Here is a 20209-nt window from a genome sequence, read left to right as displayed (position 1 = left end):
AGAGAAAATGAGCTTCATTATTTAAGACTTTGGGGCAGTAAGGTTAGAAGAGAGTACATCGCAGGTGATAGTTAAATTACCGACCGAAAATAATCTGAGTCTCTAAAATATTCACGACAGAAACACAAAAATGTTGAACAAATGGCCTGTGTATGCTGAATACACTTTTTTTCTAAATGGTTGACTATAGTCAAAGATTTCAGTTCTACCTCCTGCTAAGCACCTCCAGCCTGATAACTGGTCAGTCAGACTAAAGTACAAGATTAACTCTCCTGAAATATCACCAAAATAAGGCAACCAGCAGGCCACTGGGGTCCATTCTGTGATGGTTCTGCCATTACTACTGACCACACTTCCACCCGTGTCTTCCTACTATGCAATTTATACATCTTCAGCGATAGAAGTCGGGGGGGGGGGGCGGGAACAGTAAGGGCTAGTCCTCCCTGGGAGAAGTGGCGATCTAATTTTTGCTTGAAACTCCGTTAGATTCTGAATGCTTCTTCTTCCGATTTCCAATCTGCACTTAAGCATAACATCAAGGTGTCTAATTTAATTCCTCACTAGAGTTTATTAAAAATTTATTTTGATGAAGGAGTTATATAATCCTTTTAAACACAGGTTGCCATGAATTTATTCCCTGAAATACATGTGATCTGGTGTATAATCTTATAAAATAGAATCTTAGATTTCATGAAGGCCTATCCATGTTCATTCTGCATGTTTAATTATTAGGACACATCTATGACCCTATGTCCAACCACATAGGGTCATTCATTCTAGCTCATTTATCCTGAGGATACTAAGATACAAATATATTTTTTGTTTTATATATGCAAATATGTCCCTTTATATGAATAATGAAAAATGGTTTAGTTTACTAATAACATTACAGGGGTTATATAGATTATGACTACAGTTCTACAAAGGTATGTCAGGATGCTCTGGGTACTGTATTAAGCTCATAGGGACACAGTGAGTGTTTTAAAAAATTCAAGGGAAACACAGCAATATTTGGTACCCATTGGACTTCATGTGATTGACTAGCTCAAGGTAGTTCATGGTTTCAAGAGTGTATTTCAAACACTTTTTTGTATTCCATATTTACTGGATATTTTAGTAGTTGCTATGATGAAAAGCAAGTACCATGGGAGAAAATAATGTGAAAGAAGCAGGGAGGGAAATGTTTTACCTGTTTCCAAGATAGAAAGCTACTGGAATCCTCAGTAGATACACTCATCCCATGAGTAAACAATTATAGTTATTTAAGAATAAAATACAACTATCAATTTTCAATTCATATGTATTTTTATGGATATTGAGTTGTTAAGAAATTCTTAGTAAGATGTTTGGACCTCATTATTTCATAAGTGCACTGTCAAATATTTCCCTTGACTTGGGATGCTATGAAAAAATTGAGATAGGAAGGGCTCTGTGAACTAGTAAATGTGGTACCATCTGGACCATGTGTCAATGGCATCGCCAGATTGTGCAGGTCACACCATGTTGTTGTCATCTTGTTGATTTCTTGTTTTTATTTGTCTCCTCCTTAACCTCTTCCTAATTTTGATTATCATCGCAATGAATTATTTATAAGAATTGTGAAATAGCATCTCATTTTCAGAAAAAAAATTGAATATCATTTTTAAAAATTTCAATAGAGATGAAGAATTCTTACCAGGCCTGGAAGTTCACAGCATTTGTCCCTACTGGCCCATGATGTGGAGCAAATGATGTCAAACATCTGTAACTGGAACTATAATTTAAAAGGGAAATAAAAGAGATATAAATTAATTGTGCTCTTCATTGAAATGATTGATATATTACATAACACCAAGACACTTATAACCAAAGTATATTAAAATAAATCCAATAATATCAAACTAACTTTGTTCCTTAAATACAGTGATATATAAGATTTCATCTCAAATTATTCCACCATCTAAACCTGCTTACTTATCACAACCTCCTCTTTCCACTTCTACCTAGAGAGTAAGCTGAGCTCCTTTGTGAAATTCTTCCTTGTAAGGACCACCACAGCCACTCTCAATGCCCTGTAGTCACACTTGTCTCTTGCCACTTGCCACCATACAGTCCAATTATTCATGTTGCCTCCTCCTCAGACTTAAGGGGCAGGCAAACACTCATTTTTGTATCATGTATCATAATATGAGGCATATAATAAGCGTCTAGGAAAACATTTTTAATTAATTATTTATTCTTTTGTGCATATACTCAGCAAATTTTCTTCAGTGCATAATATAAGCCAGATATTACACAGCCTTTTAGGGTACAAAAATTGGGGGGTGGGATGCATCTGCCCCAGAAGAATTCACAGGCAGTTAGAGACCAGCACATAAATACTGTACAGCAACATGGTTATGTGCCATGACAGATTCATATATGGTATTGTGAGAATGTGAGTTAAGTGTATTTTATTTGAGCCATTGATCATGCTGGAAATATTTAGACAATTTTGTTTTATTCATGTATATTGGCAGTTACTCAATTTATAGTTGAAACGTACAGAAACATCTCTATAATATCATTAAGTGCTAACACTAACTTAATAACCCAACCATTTCTAATTAATTCCTTTCTATATTATTCTCAAATATTTAAAGTGTTATCAATCACAGTGCCAGGACAGACATGAAACTCTTCATTCTAAACCTGCAACCTTCCTTCAGCAGGTGGTGTTTTCAGCAAGGGCTGGAAACTTCAGGGGCCCTTATTATCGTCTATGAAGTGCTACTCCTCCCTGCCAAGAGCCCTCTAGATGAAAAATAGAATGCCCCATAGACAACACCATGGAGCAGTTACTAAAGGTACCTGCAGTGTCACAAGAAAGCCAATTCCAACAATAAAGAAAATGAAATCAAGCTTTCTGTCATTAAGCACAAGAATAACTGTGTGACTTATTGCAAAGTTTCATTCTAACCAATCAACAAAATAAGCCTTTGTTTGGAAGCAGATGGATGAGTTGAAACACCTTACTTTCTTGGTTCTGTGTACATCTAATGTGCTTTCTGCTGAAATACCTGCAGGGCTCACTGTCTTCCCCCTCCACCCCAGATGGCCTCACCTCCTACCCTCCCAAGGGTACAATACCTGAGCCAGGATAGTGCAAACATAAAATAAAACCATGACCAATAAAAATCTATCAAGTTTTTTAAAATTAAAACATTTTACAAAGTATGCTACAATTGAATTTTATAAAAAAAAAAAAAGAACAGCATTAAATATTTCAAGCACAGGGATTAGGATCCTGTGGAACTAACTGCTGGGTATAGTCACTGATTCCTCCACTGACAGCTGTTTTGAAAAAATTATTTTGTCTTGGACTCTCAGTCTTTTCATCTGAAAAAGTAGTGTAGTAATACAGGTTGAGCCACTGCTAATTCAAAAATCTAAAATCTCCAACTTTTTGAGTGCCAGTGTGATGTCACAAGTGGGAAATTCAACACCTGACTTCACAGAGAGGATCTCCGTCAAAATGCCAGTGCACTAGAGATACTGGATAAAATTATTTGTGGGGCTATGTGTATAAAATAAACATGAAACATAAATGAATTTCATATCTAGACTTGTATCACCTCACCAAAATAGCCCATTATGTATGTTCAAACATTCATAATTGGATATTTTGGTGAGGTGAAACAAGGTGATACAACATTCCAAAATCTGAACAAATTCAAAATCTGAAACACTTTTGGTTCTGAGTATTTCCAGTGGAGAATACTCCATCTGTAGTAGCTATTCTTAATGTTTATTGTGAAGAACAAGTGAGATAGCATGGAGAATTATCCAGAGCAGTACCTGAAACATAATTTTCATAAATAATAAAATTATTTTAAGTTCTAAACACTGTATTTTATGTATGTATATGTAAAATACAGAGGCCAAAAAAGTAGAATCAAAATGAATGTGACAGTATTGAAGGCAGAAATATAATAGTTGTGTGTTTCCACAATAATATTGTCTGTTAAATATTCTGATTAAGAAAAATCTTAGCAAATAATAACCATAACAACCTATGTTTGTTGAAAGCCTACTCTGTAAACATTGCGTTTATATGGTTTAATCCTCAAATCACCACTATGAGGTATGTTAATATTAATGTCCCTTCAGTAGCATAGGACCTGGGATGAAAAAGCTTAAATAATTAAACCACATGTTGAAAGCTCAGTTTGGGTTGGGATTTTAACAGTACAACCAATGTGTGGTTTTATTTTGAAAAAAAAAAAAAAAGGTTCTTTGCTCTAATGTTTAAAATGCAGATATCCCAGCCTAAGTTTACAATGCCATTTCATCTGGGGACATTTATTAATGGGTCCCATTATGAAAGCATTTGATAGTGTCAGCTAAGTCAGCAAATCATTCATCCATTAAGAAATTTTCCACTTCTGAACAGAGCCCCCAGTGTAAAAACATTTTCGTAAATGGAAAGACTGACTTAAAGCAAAGGTCTTTCATTAGCTTCAATGTGCACCAGGCTTTCTTGAAGTTTTTCAAATAAATATTCACCATCTAGTCATTTGTGAGAGCATAATGTCTACATACAAACATTTGGCAAGGCTTCCACCCTATAGAGTTACTGGGGTTCCTATGAATTCAGTTTATTTATTCGAGGGGTTGAGTGCCTACTAAGTGTCCAGTGAATCCATTGCTATCATTTGAGGAATGCTATTATGTGGGCTGTCTTTTCTTTTGCAAGTTAGATGAAATCAGCAGCTTTTTCTTTGAGGACAACAAATTTATTCATAATTGTTTTGCATGTGTAATAGTTTAGATTCCTCAAGCAGGATTTAGGAAGTTCTTTTTCAAGACATATTTCTGGGGATTCATTAAAAACAAAAAGCAAAACCACCTGGCTTCTATTCCAAAAACAAAACAAAAAAATACACATGTGTACAAATTATACAGGACACAGTATACAGAAATGACATGTCAAAATATCTCCATATTTGAGGGCCTTAAAAGGCATGACCATGTAGTTCAAAAATAAATCATGCTTTAGGCAAATCCTGCATGATTCAACATCTTTTTAAATTCTATGGCTTTTTTCTTTTGTTACTAATTGAATGCTAAAAAAGACATAGCTATGCCAGAAGAAGAAAGAAAAAAAAAGAGAGACACACAAAAACCTCTGACTTTCCCTATTTAAAATCTCTTTCAAGGGAATACTTAACCAATTACAAATATTCATTTTTCATCACTGGACATTTTTGTCTACACAAAAGGCAAGTCATTTGGGGTCAAATGTTAACATGAAAATAAGATTAAAATATTTCTCAGCAGTTGAGTCATTTTGATCTGTGAATGGGAATTAAAATGTACTTCTGGCTCCACTTTCCACTCAACACCAGATTTTATCTTCTGATCTTTTTCTAGCATAATATAACTAAGTTTATGATTTGAAGTCAAGCTGTACCTGAATTTATAAAAATAGAGAGGTTTCCATGGCACAAAAATACTATAGAAAGGTCCAGGAACTAAGCCACCTTCTATTTTTAATTTTGTGTCTTAACTTTGAATCTATTCCAAATAGTACTGAGCACACAGCATTTGTCAGCTATTGAACTGAGTGTTTTAACTTGTTCTCAATTGATTAGATTTTAGAAAAACTGTGAAGGTTCTAAATTAAATTAGGTAATGAAAGTTAACAACCGTCATACTTGTTGGTAGGAATTAAAATGTTTATAGACACACACTATGGGTAAAAGTTTGAATCACACTTATTTTTAAGGTTGTAATTCAAATGGTGAGTTTTCGAAACTGTCAACAGACATACAGGCACTTGATCACAGGTGGAGACCAGACTCCCTTCTCAGTCTTAAATTCTATAGAATCCAAGTCTGATTCCAGTGGGAGAAGGAATGGAATGGAAGGCAGGTGATGGAGACCCCTCCCTAAATTTTTCAAGTCTCAATTTTTGCATCTTTAGAGTGAGAGTAATGTAAGTATTTCTTCCTAGGATTGTTAGAAAATTAAACTGATAAACTCAGAAAATATGCATATGTAACCCATAGTAGGCATATGTAAGTATTAGCTGCCATTACCATTTTAAGGTTGTAAAGAGATAATTAATGTGAAAATGTTCACACTATCTTTTTTTAATATAACATTTGCTTTTTATAGACTTATTGGCTAGTCTACTGTTGATTTTCACATAAAAGCTTTAACTCAGTGGATAAAATTATAGATGACTCCATGACATAAATTATATTTCTCTTCTATGAATAGGAGAGAACTAAATAAATTCCAGTTGAATAACCACCTAAGTGTTAGTTTTGAAAAGGTAGAAGAGAGACTCTAAGAAACATGATCCATGTAAAAAAAATTCTAGAAGCATCTCATTAGGTATCAGAAAAGGGAGAGAAAGCTTTTTTGAGGGAAAAAGATTGGAAAGAAGAAGCACAGTTGTCAAGTGTCTTTCCATATCTGTTCTGACAGTTAAATTCAGCCTGCCTGTTAGTTTAGTCCCAGGAGAGATTAGCGCCACCTATAAAATCTTGCATGCTGAATACAAGTTATTTTTATTAAGAATATGTGTAACTTATACAGTAGTTATTGTATCCCCAAATCCATTCATCCATCTTCCACTCAACTCTGGTTTTAAAATAAGTTATTCTCCTTAAAGATGGAATCTTTAGATTCTCCCACCATCTGGTACTTATTGAATCTTTTTGAATTTGGCAGGAATTGTTGATCTGTGAGCTACTATTCTCTCACTATACTATTCTCTCCTGAAATAATCTAAAATTTGTGCATTATAAATTCCCTTTTGCCTGTTACTGAAATACAGATGTATTTCAAGATGTATAAATTTCTAAATTGAAACTAAAGAAAGAGCTTCTCTTACCTCGTATTGAAACAATTAACTCATACCCTAAAAAGCAAGTCTGAGTTTCCAATCACATTCTTGAGATCTAACCTAATACCATCCATTTCAACATAATCAAATTCTTTTATAAGTGGGCAGACTGAAAATCTGTTTAGTAATCTTTGTGGACTTCTCGATTCTAACAAAAGCTATGACTTTTTCCTACCAGCTTTACAATGAACTCTTTAATTATCAACTTCTATAAATTCCCTTTTGTCTACACTAGCTGGAAGTCATCACAGAGGGTGCTCTGTTTAACTGCATTTCTTTCATGGCCCAAAGTAAAGATTTATCATTAGTAAACCTGAAACCTACAGGCATTTTGCTTTCAGAAACTGATTCTTTGATTTTCACTGGTCATATATTTGGAATATAAATATTACATATAGTGCAATTTGAAATGCAATTACTGTCATTGTTATTATAGAGCCATGATTGTAAACTACAAATTATTATTAAGTGAGAATATGTCATATGTTACTGGATTGCTGTCAGTGTCACACATGAGATATAATATAGGTGTAACAAAACTAAGAAAAGACAGGATACTATACAGACAACTTTCTATTTAATTTCTGTCAAGTGTTTCTTGAAAACTTAGTCTGTTATAGAAATTTACTGGATGCTGTAATGTGGGGCAGAACAGGGTGGCTTTAAAAGAAGACCAAGTCATGGTTTCTATTTTGGAGAATATAATACTCTGGCTAGAAGGGTTAAATGAGGATTATGAAAGAACATAAAATGTATATAATTATCAATAATGGAGTTTTAAACAAGCACTAGTGGTCTATAATAGGTAGGACAGAGGATGAAGAAGGCATTAATAACTTAGTTCAGTAATAAAGAGCTTCTTGCCTTTGAATGCCTACTAAGTATCAGGAACTTCAATTATTTTAATAAAATAATTAAGAAAATCATAATAGTATTCAGTGATTTGAACCTAGAATCTGATACACTTTAAATTGTTTCTTACTCTTAAATTACCATCCATTCATCCTTCTGATTATCCATCTATACATTCATTCATCTATACAAGAGAATTCTTATAAATTCCTGTGAGCATCTTCCTTTAAGCAGAAGATTATGTGTATCTTATTCAGTATAAAATACCACACAGTAAAAATAAAACATCCCTAACATAACTGAAAACAAGACAACCTTCCATAGGTTTCATATTCTCTTTCTAAACATCTAAGCCATAGTTCTCCAAGGCAAGGTAAAAACAAAAGAGCTTCTAAAGATACTTCAAAACTTAGTGCTAAGTTAATCAGTGCACATCTACTCTCAAGGTCCTAAAAGAATCAATGAAAAGTATCATGATAGTTCAGTGAAAAAGAGGGGAGACAATTTGAACTAAGATTGTACGTCAAGTTTCAGTACCCACATTGGAAGTAGAGGTTGCACAAAGAAAAATGCCACAAAGTAGTACATTGCCCCCAAATAAGTCACTCTTCCCTCAAGGATTGTTTCCTGATATAGAAAGTGAACAGACTGTAATTACAACTGCATTCCTTAAAGGGCGGATTGGAAAGGGGAGGTACATGCCACCTCATGTCCCCTCCCAATATTATTTATTTACCGGACATATCGTAAAAATTCATTTGTACAGGTTATCATCAGCTTAAAAAGATTTTGAGAACTACCAGATCTTTCTAAATTTCCATATAGCTGGCTAATTCCACAGATCTATGAAAGTGGAAGACAATAGTAATGATTCACAATTATCTTAATTATTCTGTTACATGGAAGAGAAATGTAGATTAGAATAGAAGGAATTGTGTATAATAAAACATACCTTACCAATTAAAGAATGATTCACATTACAAAATGATGCCAATTAGCTGTGAATGCATGGTGTTAAAACAAAAACCTGTATATGCTGTTCTTTTTTGCAGGTAATAAGTGAATGGAATGTGATTTCTTTGCTAATTGGCAGTCTCCCAAATTTAAGCTCCATTTTGTATGATAAAAAAATATTATTCTAAGATGCTACTGTTATGCAAATTAACTATTGCTAATTAAAGGGAAAACTTCACATTAGTGATAGCAAAAACTTAATTTTAAAATGTTCAAATCTAAACCAAACTATACCAATTTCCTAGGTGTAATATTCAAAATTTTTGTATGGATTTATATTGCTTATGTAAATGAAGTTCATTTACAATTTTGATTTCCAATTTAAAAAACCAGTTGTGCCACAAATCAGATAATGTATATTGTACTGTCTGAATTTTAAATTGCATGAAGAAAATAAACTAGCCAAGTTCCTGGAGTATTTTTCTTATAATATAGCAGAATCCTACCATGAGGAGCTTTTTTGTTTGTTTTTGTTTTATTTAACTTGTTCTAGACACACATGACCGTAGACTGCCGGGAGCTTTGAAGGTACATGCTTTGGTTCACTTTAAGAGTCCATTATCTCTTTATCCATTCATCTATCCACCCATTCATCCACCCACCCATCCATCTGCCTATCCATCCATTCCTTTACCAAACTTTCCTACTGTAAATTAGCTAAATGTACATCAAAGGTGGTTTTCCCTACAACAGTAACACAATTTTTCTTATTCATCTACTTACTGGTGCAGAATTTCCACTTGGTCCTCTTGATCTAACCATTCTCCCTAGGACTTCTACTCCATCCGATGTGATATTAGCAGATGCATTTATTGCCTTCTCGCCCACTTGCTTGCAGTCGACAACCACTTTGGCCAAAGTCTTGCTGACAACAACATGTAGCTGGGTAAAAGTCAAGATGTTTTAGGATGTAAGATGAATATGCCAGAGGAAATATCAACCAAATGTCTATTATTAAGCAGTGTATTACATGATAAGGCTCTCCTTTTCACTCTTTTTTCCCTCCTCCTTCTCCTCTTCCTCTCTTTTCCTCCTCCTCCTCCTTCTTCTCTTTTGCTTTTCTTATTTGGCTGTTTGGCTTTATTAACAAAGTGAAGGAAAATGTTTCTTCATATAATTTTTTAAAACTTGAAGGTTTATAAATTTAGAACCCATTTTTAATGAACCTTACTTCTAGGTCTTTGAGCTCTGGTAAGGTAAATAAAGCTTGACGTTCACCTAAGATTCATAAAGTATTCTTTGGAATGAGAAATGCAAGTTCATGCCAAAACCGCAGGGTAAGATGACAATGTTTCTTTTAACACTCATGAAATTCAAATGCTTTCATCTCCCCTACAGTTTTTCTTGACTGCTTTGCAACAGACTCCAGCAGACTCCACATAACAAAGAATCATGAAGACCTTGATGAGTAAAAGATATTAAATCCAAGGAGCTGCTAATGGGACCATTTTGAACCATGAACTAATAAATCCCTGCCTGTGTCTAATGTGCTTCTCAGGTAGTCCAGTCCTATCAAACATGAAAAAATAAGTTGGCTTATGCAGTGACTTTTATGTAATTATTTGGTATACGATTATGACATTGAAACCCCCAGAGAGCAGCAGTGTTGGTAAATTAGATAAATTTGAGCACATTCTAGGAACAGAGTTCTATCAAAAGTGCCAAGTTACTAAAATAAGAACAAGTAAAGTTTGACAAAGTTAAGTTTGACAAAAATTCTCTCCAGGGTGACTTTTACAATGGCAGTGATTGATTCTCTCTGTACATATGTAACAATGCAGCATAATCAATTATATGTAGCTTCATTCTCTAAGATGATTGTGTCTTCCCATGTTTTGGTGGCCAGGTAGACCAGCAATCCTTTCTACATCACATACTGTGCAGCAACAGTCTGCTTAGTAATATGCTACCCTCCCCCACATGTTTCCTCAAAGGCACAAGCTGAACCACTTCTACCAATGTCTCCTGGAGTTCTTGCTGAAAATGCACGTTTCAGGGCCACATCTCAAAAGCACCTAATCAGAATCTCTGGGCATTGGTCAACAAGCACTGAAGGTGGCAACTCTTACTTCAGCTGAAACTTGAGATACAAACATCAATGTTTATAGCACCTTGACTCATACTAGCCAAGCTATGGAACCAACCCAGGTGCCCTACAACAGATGAATGGATAAAGAAAATGTGGTATATATTACTCAGCCTCAGTGAAGAAAGAAACTACAGCATTCGCTGGTAAATGGATGAAACTGTAGACTTTGATGCTAAGCAAAATAAGCCAGTCCCAAAAAAAACCAAATGCTGAATGTTCTCTCTGATAAGTAGACGCTAATCCATAACAAGGGAGAGTAGGGAAGGGAAGATTAGAAGTTCACTGGATTAGACAAAGGGGATGAAGGGAAGGAGGGAGGATGGAAATAGGAAAGACGGTGGAATGAATCACACATAACTTTCCTAGGCTCATATATGAATACATGACCAGTGAAACTCCACATCATGTACAACCACAAAAAATGGGATCCTAATTAGAATAAATTATACTCCATGTGTGTATGTCAAAATACACTTTACTGTCATGTTTGTCTAAAAAAAGAGAGAGAAAATAAATAAATAAAATAGAAAAAAGTTCTATGGATTTTTTAAATTATATATTTTAATTAAATATATTCAATGTTAAGTAAAATACTCAATTACATATATAATTATACATAAATAAATATAAAGAATGTGAGTTTACTATATTATCATTTTCTATCAAGTACTAAATGATTGCAAGCAAGCTGAAGATTTTTTTAATTCATACATTTTTTAAATTGATTTTTATTTATATATGACTGGAATGCATTGCAATTCTTATTACACATATAAAGCACAATTTTTCATATCTCTGGTTGTATACAAAGAATACTCACTCCAATTCATGACTTCATACATGTACTTTGGATAATAATGTCCATCACATTCCACCATCATTTCTAATCTCATGCCCCCTCCTTTCCCCTCCCACCCTTTTGCCCTATCTAGAGTTTGTCTATTCCTCCCATGCTTCCCCTCCCTGCCCCAATATGAGTCAGCCTCCTTATATTAGAGAAAACATTTGGCATTTGGCTTTTTGGGATTGGCTAACTTCACTCCATTGCTTTTCCCAACACCAAATAGAATAAAGAATATACACATACAAAACCTTACTAACCTTGTGAAAACTTCCATAGAAAATTTTCCTAATTTCAGGTCCTTCAAAAGTAACGGTTTGAAAATCCCCACTCTGGTCATAGTTGAAATAAGTTAGAGTTTTCCCACCATCTATTCAAATGAAGAAAAACAGAAATAATTTAGAAAGAATTAAAATTAGTGAAGAATTTTTGCTGAAATTCAACTCAATATTTAAAATAATGCATCCAATATTTTGAGACTGTATTTAAGGTAAAGTAACAGGTCAGGAAATGATTGACAGACAGCTCTCAGGTTGCCACAGGCTTTCAGCTATCCAAATTGACTAACCATGTGATGAAGGGTGGGGTGGGTAGGGGAGAAACCTATGTACACTCTTCCTTTGTACTTCCTTGCCCACACCCTCATCCTAATGACTCCCTTCAGAGGAGTCCAAAGTTTGAAGTGGAAGTGGACAACAAGAAGAATAAAGTTTACCAAATCTTAAGAAGGAGAAGTTAGACCCTTTGTCTTATTAATCCACTGCAGCAACCAACTTTTCCTGAGACGTGCAGCTTAAGCCACTCAGATATGTAATTTGTTATAAATAAACACATAAAAACCTTCCTGATCTTTAAGGAATATTTTTAAATAAATAAAGTAAAGCATTACTCATTAATACATTCCCACATTACAATTTAACTCTTTATTCTGCTTTCAAAGAGACAAGCTAGCCTTAATAATGTTAAAGGACTTCTTTGTTTTTAAGTTACAAAATATATACAGAGTTAGTGACTTACACCCTCATAATCTTTAGCTTTCCCTTAATTTCAATGTCCATGCAAAATGGTTTTACCATATCTTATTTAGTTGTTGAGTCCTTTCCATTTACTGAAAAGTCCACTAAGAAATATGATTTGGAAATAAGCCTAAAATTATCACCTTATCCAATGTTTTAACTAACACTAAGCAATAGCCTCCAATTTTTGGTCCCTAGCTTCATTCTATTCTTAAGACTTAGAAAAGTGAGTGATGTTAACCAAAAAGTCGACCATCTATTAAATGATCATCATATAGGAAACATTCCATAGCATGGTACTAAAAAGCTTCCTACACCAGTTGCTCTTCAACTCTCTAACCTAAAAACAGTGGAGTTTCCCAGTTCCTAGATATATTCTCTTCTCTTTCTAGAGTAACTTTCTTGATGTGACTCTATATATATACGCCTAGTATCATGGCTTATATATCTCTGTCCCAGAATTCCCCAAATATATTGCCCATCTGACATCCACTCTGGGATACCTAATAGGCATTTCATATTTATCATATCCATGTCTAAAAATGAATGTCTGTTCTCACCTCTCTCAATGCCCCTCCATCAGCTTTGCTCCTCCTGAGATAGTCTTTACTATCTTAGTAAAATTTTTCTGAAAAAAATTAAATTAAAACTGTCTGTCTTCACCTTGCTCAGTATTGTATCTCAGAATTAAGTAGGAACTCAAGAACTATTTGCTGAAAGAATGAGTAGATGAATGAATCAACTGTTACCTAACTCACTGTTGAGTATACATTTCACAAGTTGAGTTATTCTGCAATATACATGAAGCAGGCAAGATGGTATGCCACATACATTATTCAGACATGCACGCTCAAAAGTTATATACATAAATATACTTACTGTCTAAAATAATTCCAACCAGTGGATCAGAGTTTTTATTTAAAATCTCCCAAAGAGCAAATGGTTCCTCTGGAGTGTCAGGAAGAATCCGGAACAGAAAACTGATTGTGTAATCAGAAGGCAATCCTTCTGGATGCAAATACCTAAAGGTGTAAAGAGAATCATGTTTTACTGTATCTTTCCTCAAAAGGTCATCCCTCTGATTATCAAGTAAATACACCTCATAATGCACACTGCCCTGAGCTGAGAAGCTCTCCCCCACCACATCCATCAATGTCCACCATGTCTATCATTATTGCTTCTGATGGAATCAGCTGACTATGGACTAAGACCTCTAAAACTGTGAGCCAAAATAAATCTTTCCTCCTCTAGGTGGCTCTGGTCAGGTATTTTGATCACAGCAATGAAAAGCTGACTAACACACAGGCATCTCTTTTCATGGACCAGTTTCCACATAATGACCGGAACCTCACATCCCAGTGGGAGATAGCTCTGAAGGATCATCCCATGTCCAGAACTCCTCTGGGTGGTCAGCTAAGAAGAGTATTGAGAAAGGCAGCAGAATACAACAGACTCTTGTATGGCAGTATGTATAAACGTGGATGTATAACCAATGTGATCCTGCAATCTGTACACGTGGTAAAAATAAGAATTCATACCCCACTTGAATCAAATGTATGAAATATGATATGTCAAGATCATTGTAATGTTTTGAGCAACCAATAAAAAAAAAGAAGTGTATTGAGATTTCTGCTTCACAGTTTGACTCCTCCTGCTTCCCTGTCCTGTGTTCTGCTGATCCTTTCCACAAGAGCATTCTGTCATTCATCACCTTATATACCAATATCCTCCTTGGAATCTGCTTCCTGGAGAACCAACCCTTTATATAATCATTTCTCTCTAACAACTAAGCACATATTTATTTACTTTTAATCTTCCCCTAAGCAAAAAAAGAAAAAAAAAAAAGCCCTGCATGCAATAGGAACTCTATAATGGTTATTAACTGAATGAGTACAGTTATGAATATGTGGAGATTTAGCACAAGTTTGAAAATGAAAACTAAGTTTACAGAGAAAGAAAGAAATGCTTCATTCCTTCATTTATTTATGTATTAGTTAATCCATTTATTTTTTTCAATAAATATTTGCCTGCCTACTAGATGTCAGATATGATCTCATCAGTGAATAAAACTGACAAAGAATCCTATACTTGTAGCACTCAAATTCTAATAGGGTGGATGACACACTATGTTAGAAGGTAATAAGTTCCATTAGAAGCCAAACAAAAACACTGAGCATCTTAATATAGACTGGGGCTATTGGACAAGGATTATATAATGATATAAACCCTAAAGGAATTAAGGTTGGTTCACTGAAAAGCTTAAAGTCAAGCAAAACTTTCACTGAAAAGACTATATTTGAGCAAACACAAAAGTGAAACAAGACAATTAGCCTGGTAGGTAACTGAAGGAAGGGTATTTCAGGGAGAGAAAATGGCCAATGGAAAGACACCAAGGTGGGATCCACCTGGTGTGTTTTGGAACAAGAACGAGGCCAGTGTTACCAGAGAAAACTGAAAAAGACAGGAAATGAAAGCCCAGATAATGTTGGGCCTTGTAAGCCTTTCAGGAGCTCTGATATTTTCTGTAAGGGAAATAGGAAATCAGACAATTTAGAGTGACATGATCTGACTTGACATTTTAAAAGCATCATTCTAACTGCCACTTGAAGAATAGAAACCAAGAGGGCAAGGGTAGAAGCAGGAGGACCAATCAGGGGGCTGCTGCAATGACAAAGAGGAGATGGTGGTGACCCAGACTGAGGTTGTGAGAAGGTCAAACACGAGGATTTCCTAGCAAACTAGATGTGGGACATGACAGAGAGGAGTCAGGCCCTTTTTCCTAAGAAACTAGTTAGATACAGTTATATTTAATTACAGAAGAAAAAAATAGTAAATGAAGCCGGTACTAGAGGGGGATCAGGAATGTAAAACAGATAAAGTTTTCAAAAGAATGCTCAGAGGTGAAATGTTAGATTATGAGAGATATGACGGAATTGGTGGATTAATCCACCGATGGATTAACTAGGTGATAACTGTAAGCAGGTCAGGTGTGACTGGAGGGAATAGGTCAGTGGAGGCATAACTTTGGGATTTACATTTTGTCCCTGGTACCTACCCCACCCCGCCCTCTGCTTCCTGGCTCTCATGAGTAGCTTTTCTCTGCTGCACCCTTTCTCCATAATATTCTGCCTCATCTCAGGCCCAGAGGTATGGAGTTGGCCATCTATGGACCGAACCTCTGAAACTGTGAGCCAAAATAAACTTTCTCTCCTCTACATTGTTCTTGTGGGGTATTTTGGTCCCAGCAACATAAAGCTGATTAATACATGTGCTGACAAGTCAAGTAAGATAAGTGCTGGGAACTGATGATTGGATGTGGAGGCCTTTGCTGAGTGATGAGTAATTTCAGTGAACCAGCAGAGGGATTTTTCTTTAGCAATTCTCATTCATCACAAGGCTTCCAAGGCCTACACATTTTAATATTCATGACTAGACAATGTGGAGGGAAAAAAACCTGCCAAAAAAGAGCACTGGATTTTAGATTTATCTAAAAATATATGTAGTCTGTAGGTTAAAGTCATTTCTAACATCTTTTAGAAAATGGAACTTTTTTCCTATAATGATCAATATGTTAAATTAGTAGAAGAAGTCTACTTATTTCAAATATTATTCCCCATAATAGAATACAATAAAATAATTTGAATAGTACTAAAGTAGGATTTAACAAAGGATATCTTAGGAGAAAATTTAAAAGCAAACATTTTAAATAAATTGGAAAGAAAAAAATTAACATTCTAATGTGATCTCTCCCACTGTTTGATGTCCATGCATGTAGTATATCAAAATTTGAACAATCAAAAAATGTTTCACATGAAATACTAATGGCATTTTGAGAAAAACAGATCTTGATTTGGAATTTAAATAATATATGACATCTTGAGAAGTGGATGAACTCTTAATCCAAGGAATCCCTAAAATAAAACCTTGAGGACCTCTGGAATCTGCTGAATTGTTGCAAATGGCCCTATATCCCTACATGTAACCAGTCTTCTGCAAAGAGGCTTGATAGTGTGGCTTTCAAATAAACCTAACATTACTCTTAGTGCTCTAGAGTTGCTGCTGTAACTTCTCAAGGATAGACACCATCTGAATCATGACACCATCATGCAATGGTTCAGGGCTTGGGCTCTCGAGCCTGACCACTGGGTGCAGAGCCCAGAATCAATCTTACACTATGTGATTTCACTCACATCATTAGCTTCTTTGTGTTTCCATTTCATCATTTGTAAAAATAATATATTGTTTGCATCTGCTTCATAGTTGTTTGGAGGTTTGAGTGAATTAGCATATGTATACACTTAGAAATATGCTACATATATTGTGCTATGTAAATATCAACTATTTTATGTATTTTCTCAGATGGATAAATGCTAAATTTCAGCAAGTATTATACATGAGTCAGATGTTTTTACACAAAGAAAAGTAAACATCATCTGTTCAAAACCTTATGAAAAATCCTACCATGAATTATCATAGCATTTCTAATTGACATAATTTTCATTCTGAGTTATAATAAGCATGTGATTGGCTTTATCCTCCTGCAATGGAAACATACTTGGTTGGCTGGGATACCAGGGCATCTCTGTGAAGTTGGTAACATGGATACACATTGAAGGTACCAGGCTCCATAGAAACCCCTTCCACAGATGAGAAGTCCTTTTCAACCAAACCAAACATTTCCATCATCTTAAATCCTAGGAGGTGGAGAGGCGGGGGGATAACCAGAGAGAGGAGAGGGAGAAAGAAAATGAGTGGTTTACAATTATAAATGAGTGGTTTACAATTATAAATTTCAAGTTTTGTTTATTAAGGACTTAAAAAAAGAAATCCAAAACAGGAAACCTAAACCCCAAATGAGAGTTATTTAATATATTTACATTTTAAAAAATTTTGATAATGCATACCTGCAAGATCAACACCATCCTTGTGCACCATTGGGCAGGCTGGAAAACAAAACAAGCAATATAAAACCGAACTTACATATTTTCCAAACATACTCTTTCCCTACTTTGAGAACAGGAAACTGGAAGTGCAAGTGAAAGGACTCCAAATCAGATGTGACTATGGTTTTCTCTGGTTTTGTAAAGACTAAAGTGCTGTAAAGTCCCCCTTTTAAAACCCAAGAGTCACAGTTTCTTTCCTTTCTTGGAGGTCCATTAAAATCAACGGCTGTGCTTATAAGCTTGCGTAGGAAGATATCTCACTTCTAATGTGTTGCCCTCATTGGCAGTTTATTGATACATTTTGAAAACTATTTCCTATAGTGCCTTTTAAACATAGATTTTCATCTGCCTGAGGAAGATCTTTATCAACCTAAAACTCTAAACAGAAAAAAATAAAAAATAAAATTGCAGGACAAGGGGCTGTGGTTGTGGCTCAGTGGTAGAACACTCGCCTAGCATGTGCAAAACATTGGGTTCTATCCTCAGCACCACATAAAAATAAATAAAATAAAGGTTAATTTTTTTAAAAAAATAAAATAAAATAAAACTCTAAACAGAAGGGAAGGGAGGCTTTTCCATATGTTCAAAACCATAAAATTTAAAATCCATAACACACAGTTCTGGAAGTTAACATTTCCTTCAGTTCAAGATGGCACTCATTACTTAACCAGTATTAAATATTTATTTCAAACCTTAAACAACATTAGTAAGTATACAAAGTCCAAAGAACTAACTTGCTGATGCAGTCTCACAGACAAAAGTAATTAATTCATCTTCAATTTTCTTAAAGGCGTCAAAGTCATCCACAAAGAAGACATGGCGTGAACTAGGCTTACTGCCAATGCTAACCAACTCCGAGTAATCTGCATCAGCCACACCAATTGCAAAAATGTTATAGCCTATGGCAGAAGGAAAACAGATTTTTTATTATTTGAAATTACCCAAAAGACAAGATGCAATACAAGAGTTCAAACATCCAAATGTTTAAAATATGTTTATTTAGGAAGGCTAGTGGGGGGTACATGATTTATTCTTTACAGTTCATCAGAATTCTGCATGCACATATTTCATTATGTGATAATCATTCCATCATCCCCTAAAGAAATTTTCCATTTTAAAGAAATTCAATAAGGTCAATGCTCCAATTAGCACTTAAAACAAAACAGTTCCCATTTCAGCAACATATTTATGGCTGTATATTTTTAATGGTTATCTTAACATTTATGGGATGAGGTACATTTGAAACAGAAAAACTGAATTTATCTCAGTGTTTTCTTCAGAAGTTGAAACTATGATAAGTCTACCCGTTCTAGACCAGTCATCATGCAAAGGTTGGCAAATAAATATTTAACTTCTAACTGCCAGCCATATTTTATGCCAGTGAATCTTCACAATAGTCCTGTGCGAATCTCCATTTTACAGATTAAGAGACTGAGAAATTTCTGTCATGAGTTCCCTCCCTGGCCTTTTACAATGGACCTTTCACAATATTGCACTTATTTATTGGAGCTCCTTATCCAGGGCATCCTGCACATAATAAATGTATTAGAGACAATGACAAATTTTCTCTAGTAAAATAGTATGATTGAAATTTGTAAAGCAGAAGATATTTTAAAAATCACATTGTCCAGTTGATAAAGAGTTGGAAACATTTAAGTAAAACTGACGTAGCCTATAGATTTGTATTTAGTAAATAATAATGCTAACATAATCATCGGCATGGCCACTTTTGTTGTACAGGTAAAACTTACCATCTGCTTGCATCTCCCTGGAGATTTTGTTTACATCATCTTGTGACCTTCCATCCGTTATAACCACAATAACTTTCGGGATGCCTCTTCTTGTACCTGACTCAACAGTAAATAGGGTATCTCGAACATACTTAATTGCTTTTCCTGAAACAAAGGAAGGCAACTGTTCAATCTCACTCTTTCCTGTTTTTGTTTTGTTAGAGGGAAAAGGGGAGGAACAAAGTTCTTAAATCAAGGAAGTTTTAAAAAAAATTTTATACCTCAAAAAAAAAAAAGTCATTTCAGTAGTTACCAATAACTAATTACTTTGAGCCTTAGCTGGACATATTTTGGTCTTACCTGTCTTTGTATTTCCTCCTTTGTATGAAATATGTTTAATTGCATCTAGAAGAGTCTCTTTGGTTTTATAAGCATTTAGTTTAAATTCTGTTCTTGGGTCATCAGTGAATTGAACCATGGCCACCTAGAGAGAGAAGGTGCATTCATTTTACACATGTGTAGACTTCCACTTGGTCAGAGAACACATACAGTAGCATGGTATTATCTATAATTTTCTTTTTCTTGGTACTGGGGACTGTACCTAGGGGTGCTTTACCAAAGACCTACTTTTTAAGAAAATTTTTTCTTTAAGACAGGGTCTTGCTAAATTGTCATTCTGAGGCTGGGATTGAATTTGTAATCCTCCTGCCTCAGTCTCCCAAATCCCTGGGATTATAGGTAGGAGCCACCCACACCCAACTATCACCTATACTTTAACCTCTTTCTTGACCCATTCCACATCTTTGTTGGATTAAAATTTCATTCTAGGTACATTTCAAATTTGAAGACA

The 20209-nt window shown here is 34.9% G+C and overlaps 1 protein-coding gene across 6 annotated transcripts in view; it reads right to left on the bottom strand.

The window, feature by feature from the left end:
• Window positions 1–20209, bottom strand: part of Col14a1 (collagen type XIV alpha 1 chain) — a 247379-nt gene that overhangs the window by 62554 nt on the left and 164616 nt on the right. For all 6 annotated transcript variants that reach the window (XM_058585704.1, XM_058585705.1, XM_046464979.2 and 3 more), the window contains exons 27-35: window positions 19720–19843; window positions 19381–19524; window positions 18364–18528; window positions 17591–17629; window positions 17242–17380; window positions 13566–13708; window positions 11931–12040; window positions 9464–9622; window positions 1676–1753 (exon numbers count right to left, since the gene is read on the bottom strand). In XM_058585704.1, the coding sequence (XP_058441687.1) occupies window positions 1676–1753; window positions 9464–9622; window positions 11931–12040; window positions 13566–13708; window positions 17242–17380; window positions 17591–17629; window positions 18364–18528; window positions 19381–19524; window positions 19720–19843 (1101 nt within the window). The remainder of the gene's footprint in view (window positions 1–1675; window positions 1754–9463; window positions 9623–11930; window positions 12041–13565; window positions 13709–17241; window positions 17381–17590; window positions 17630–18363; window positions 18529–19380; window positions 19525–19719; window positions 19844–20209) is intronic.

This window comes from Marmota monax, unplaced genomic scaffold (genome assembly GCF_021218885.2).
Source record: "Marmota monax isolate L192 unplaced genomic scaffold, Marmota_monax_Labrador192_F-V1.1 WCK01_AAM20220418_F8-fsc00003, whole genome shotgun sequence".
Taxonomy (NCBI): domain Eukaryota; kingdom Metazoa; phylum Chordata; class Mammalia; order Rodentia; family Sciuridae; genus Marmota; species Marmota monax.
The sequence above is the reverse complement of the archived record's forward strand: the minus strand, read 5'-3'. Positions and strand labels throughout refer to the sequence as shown.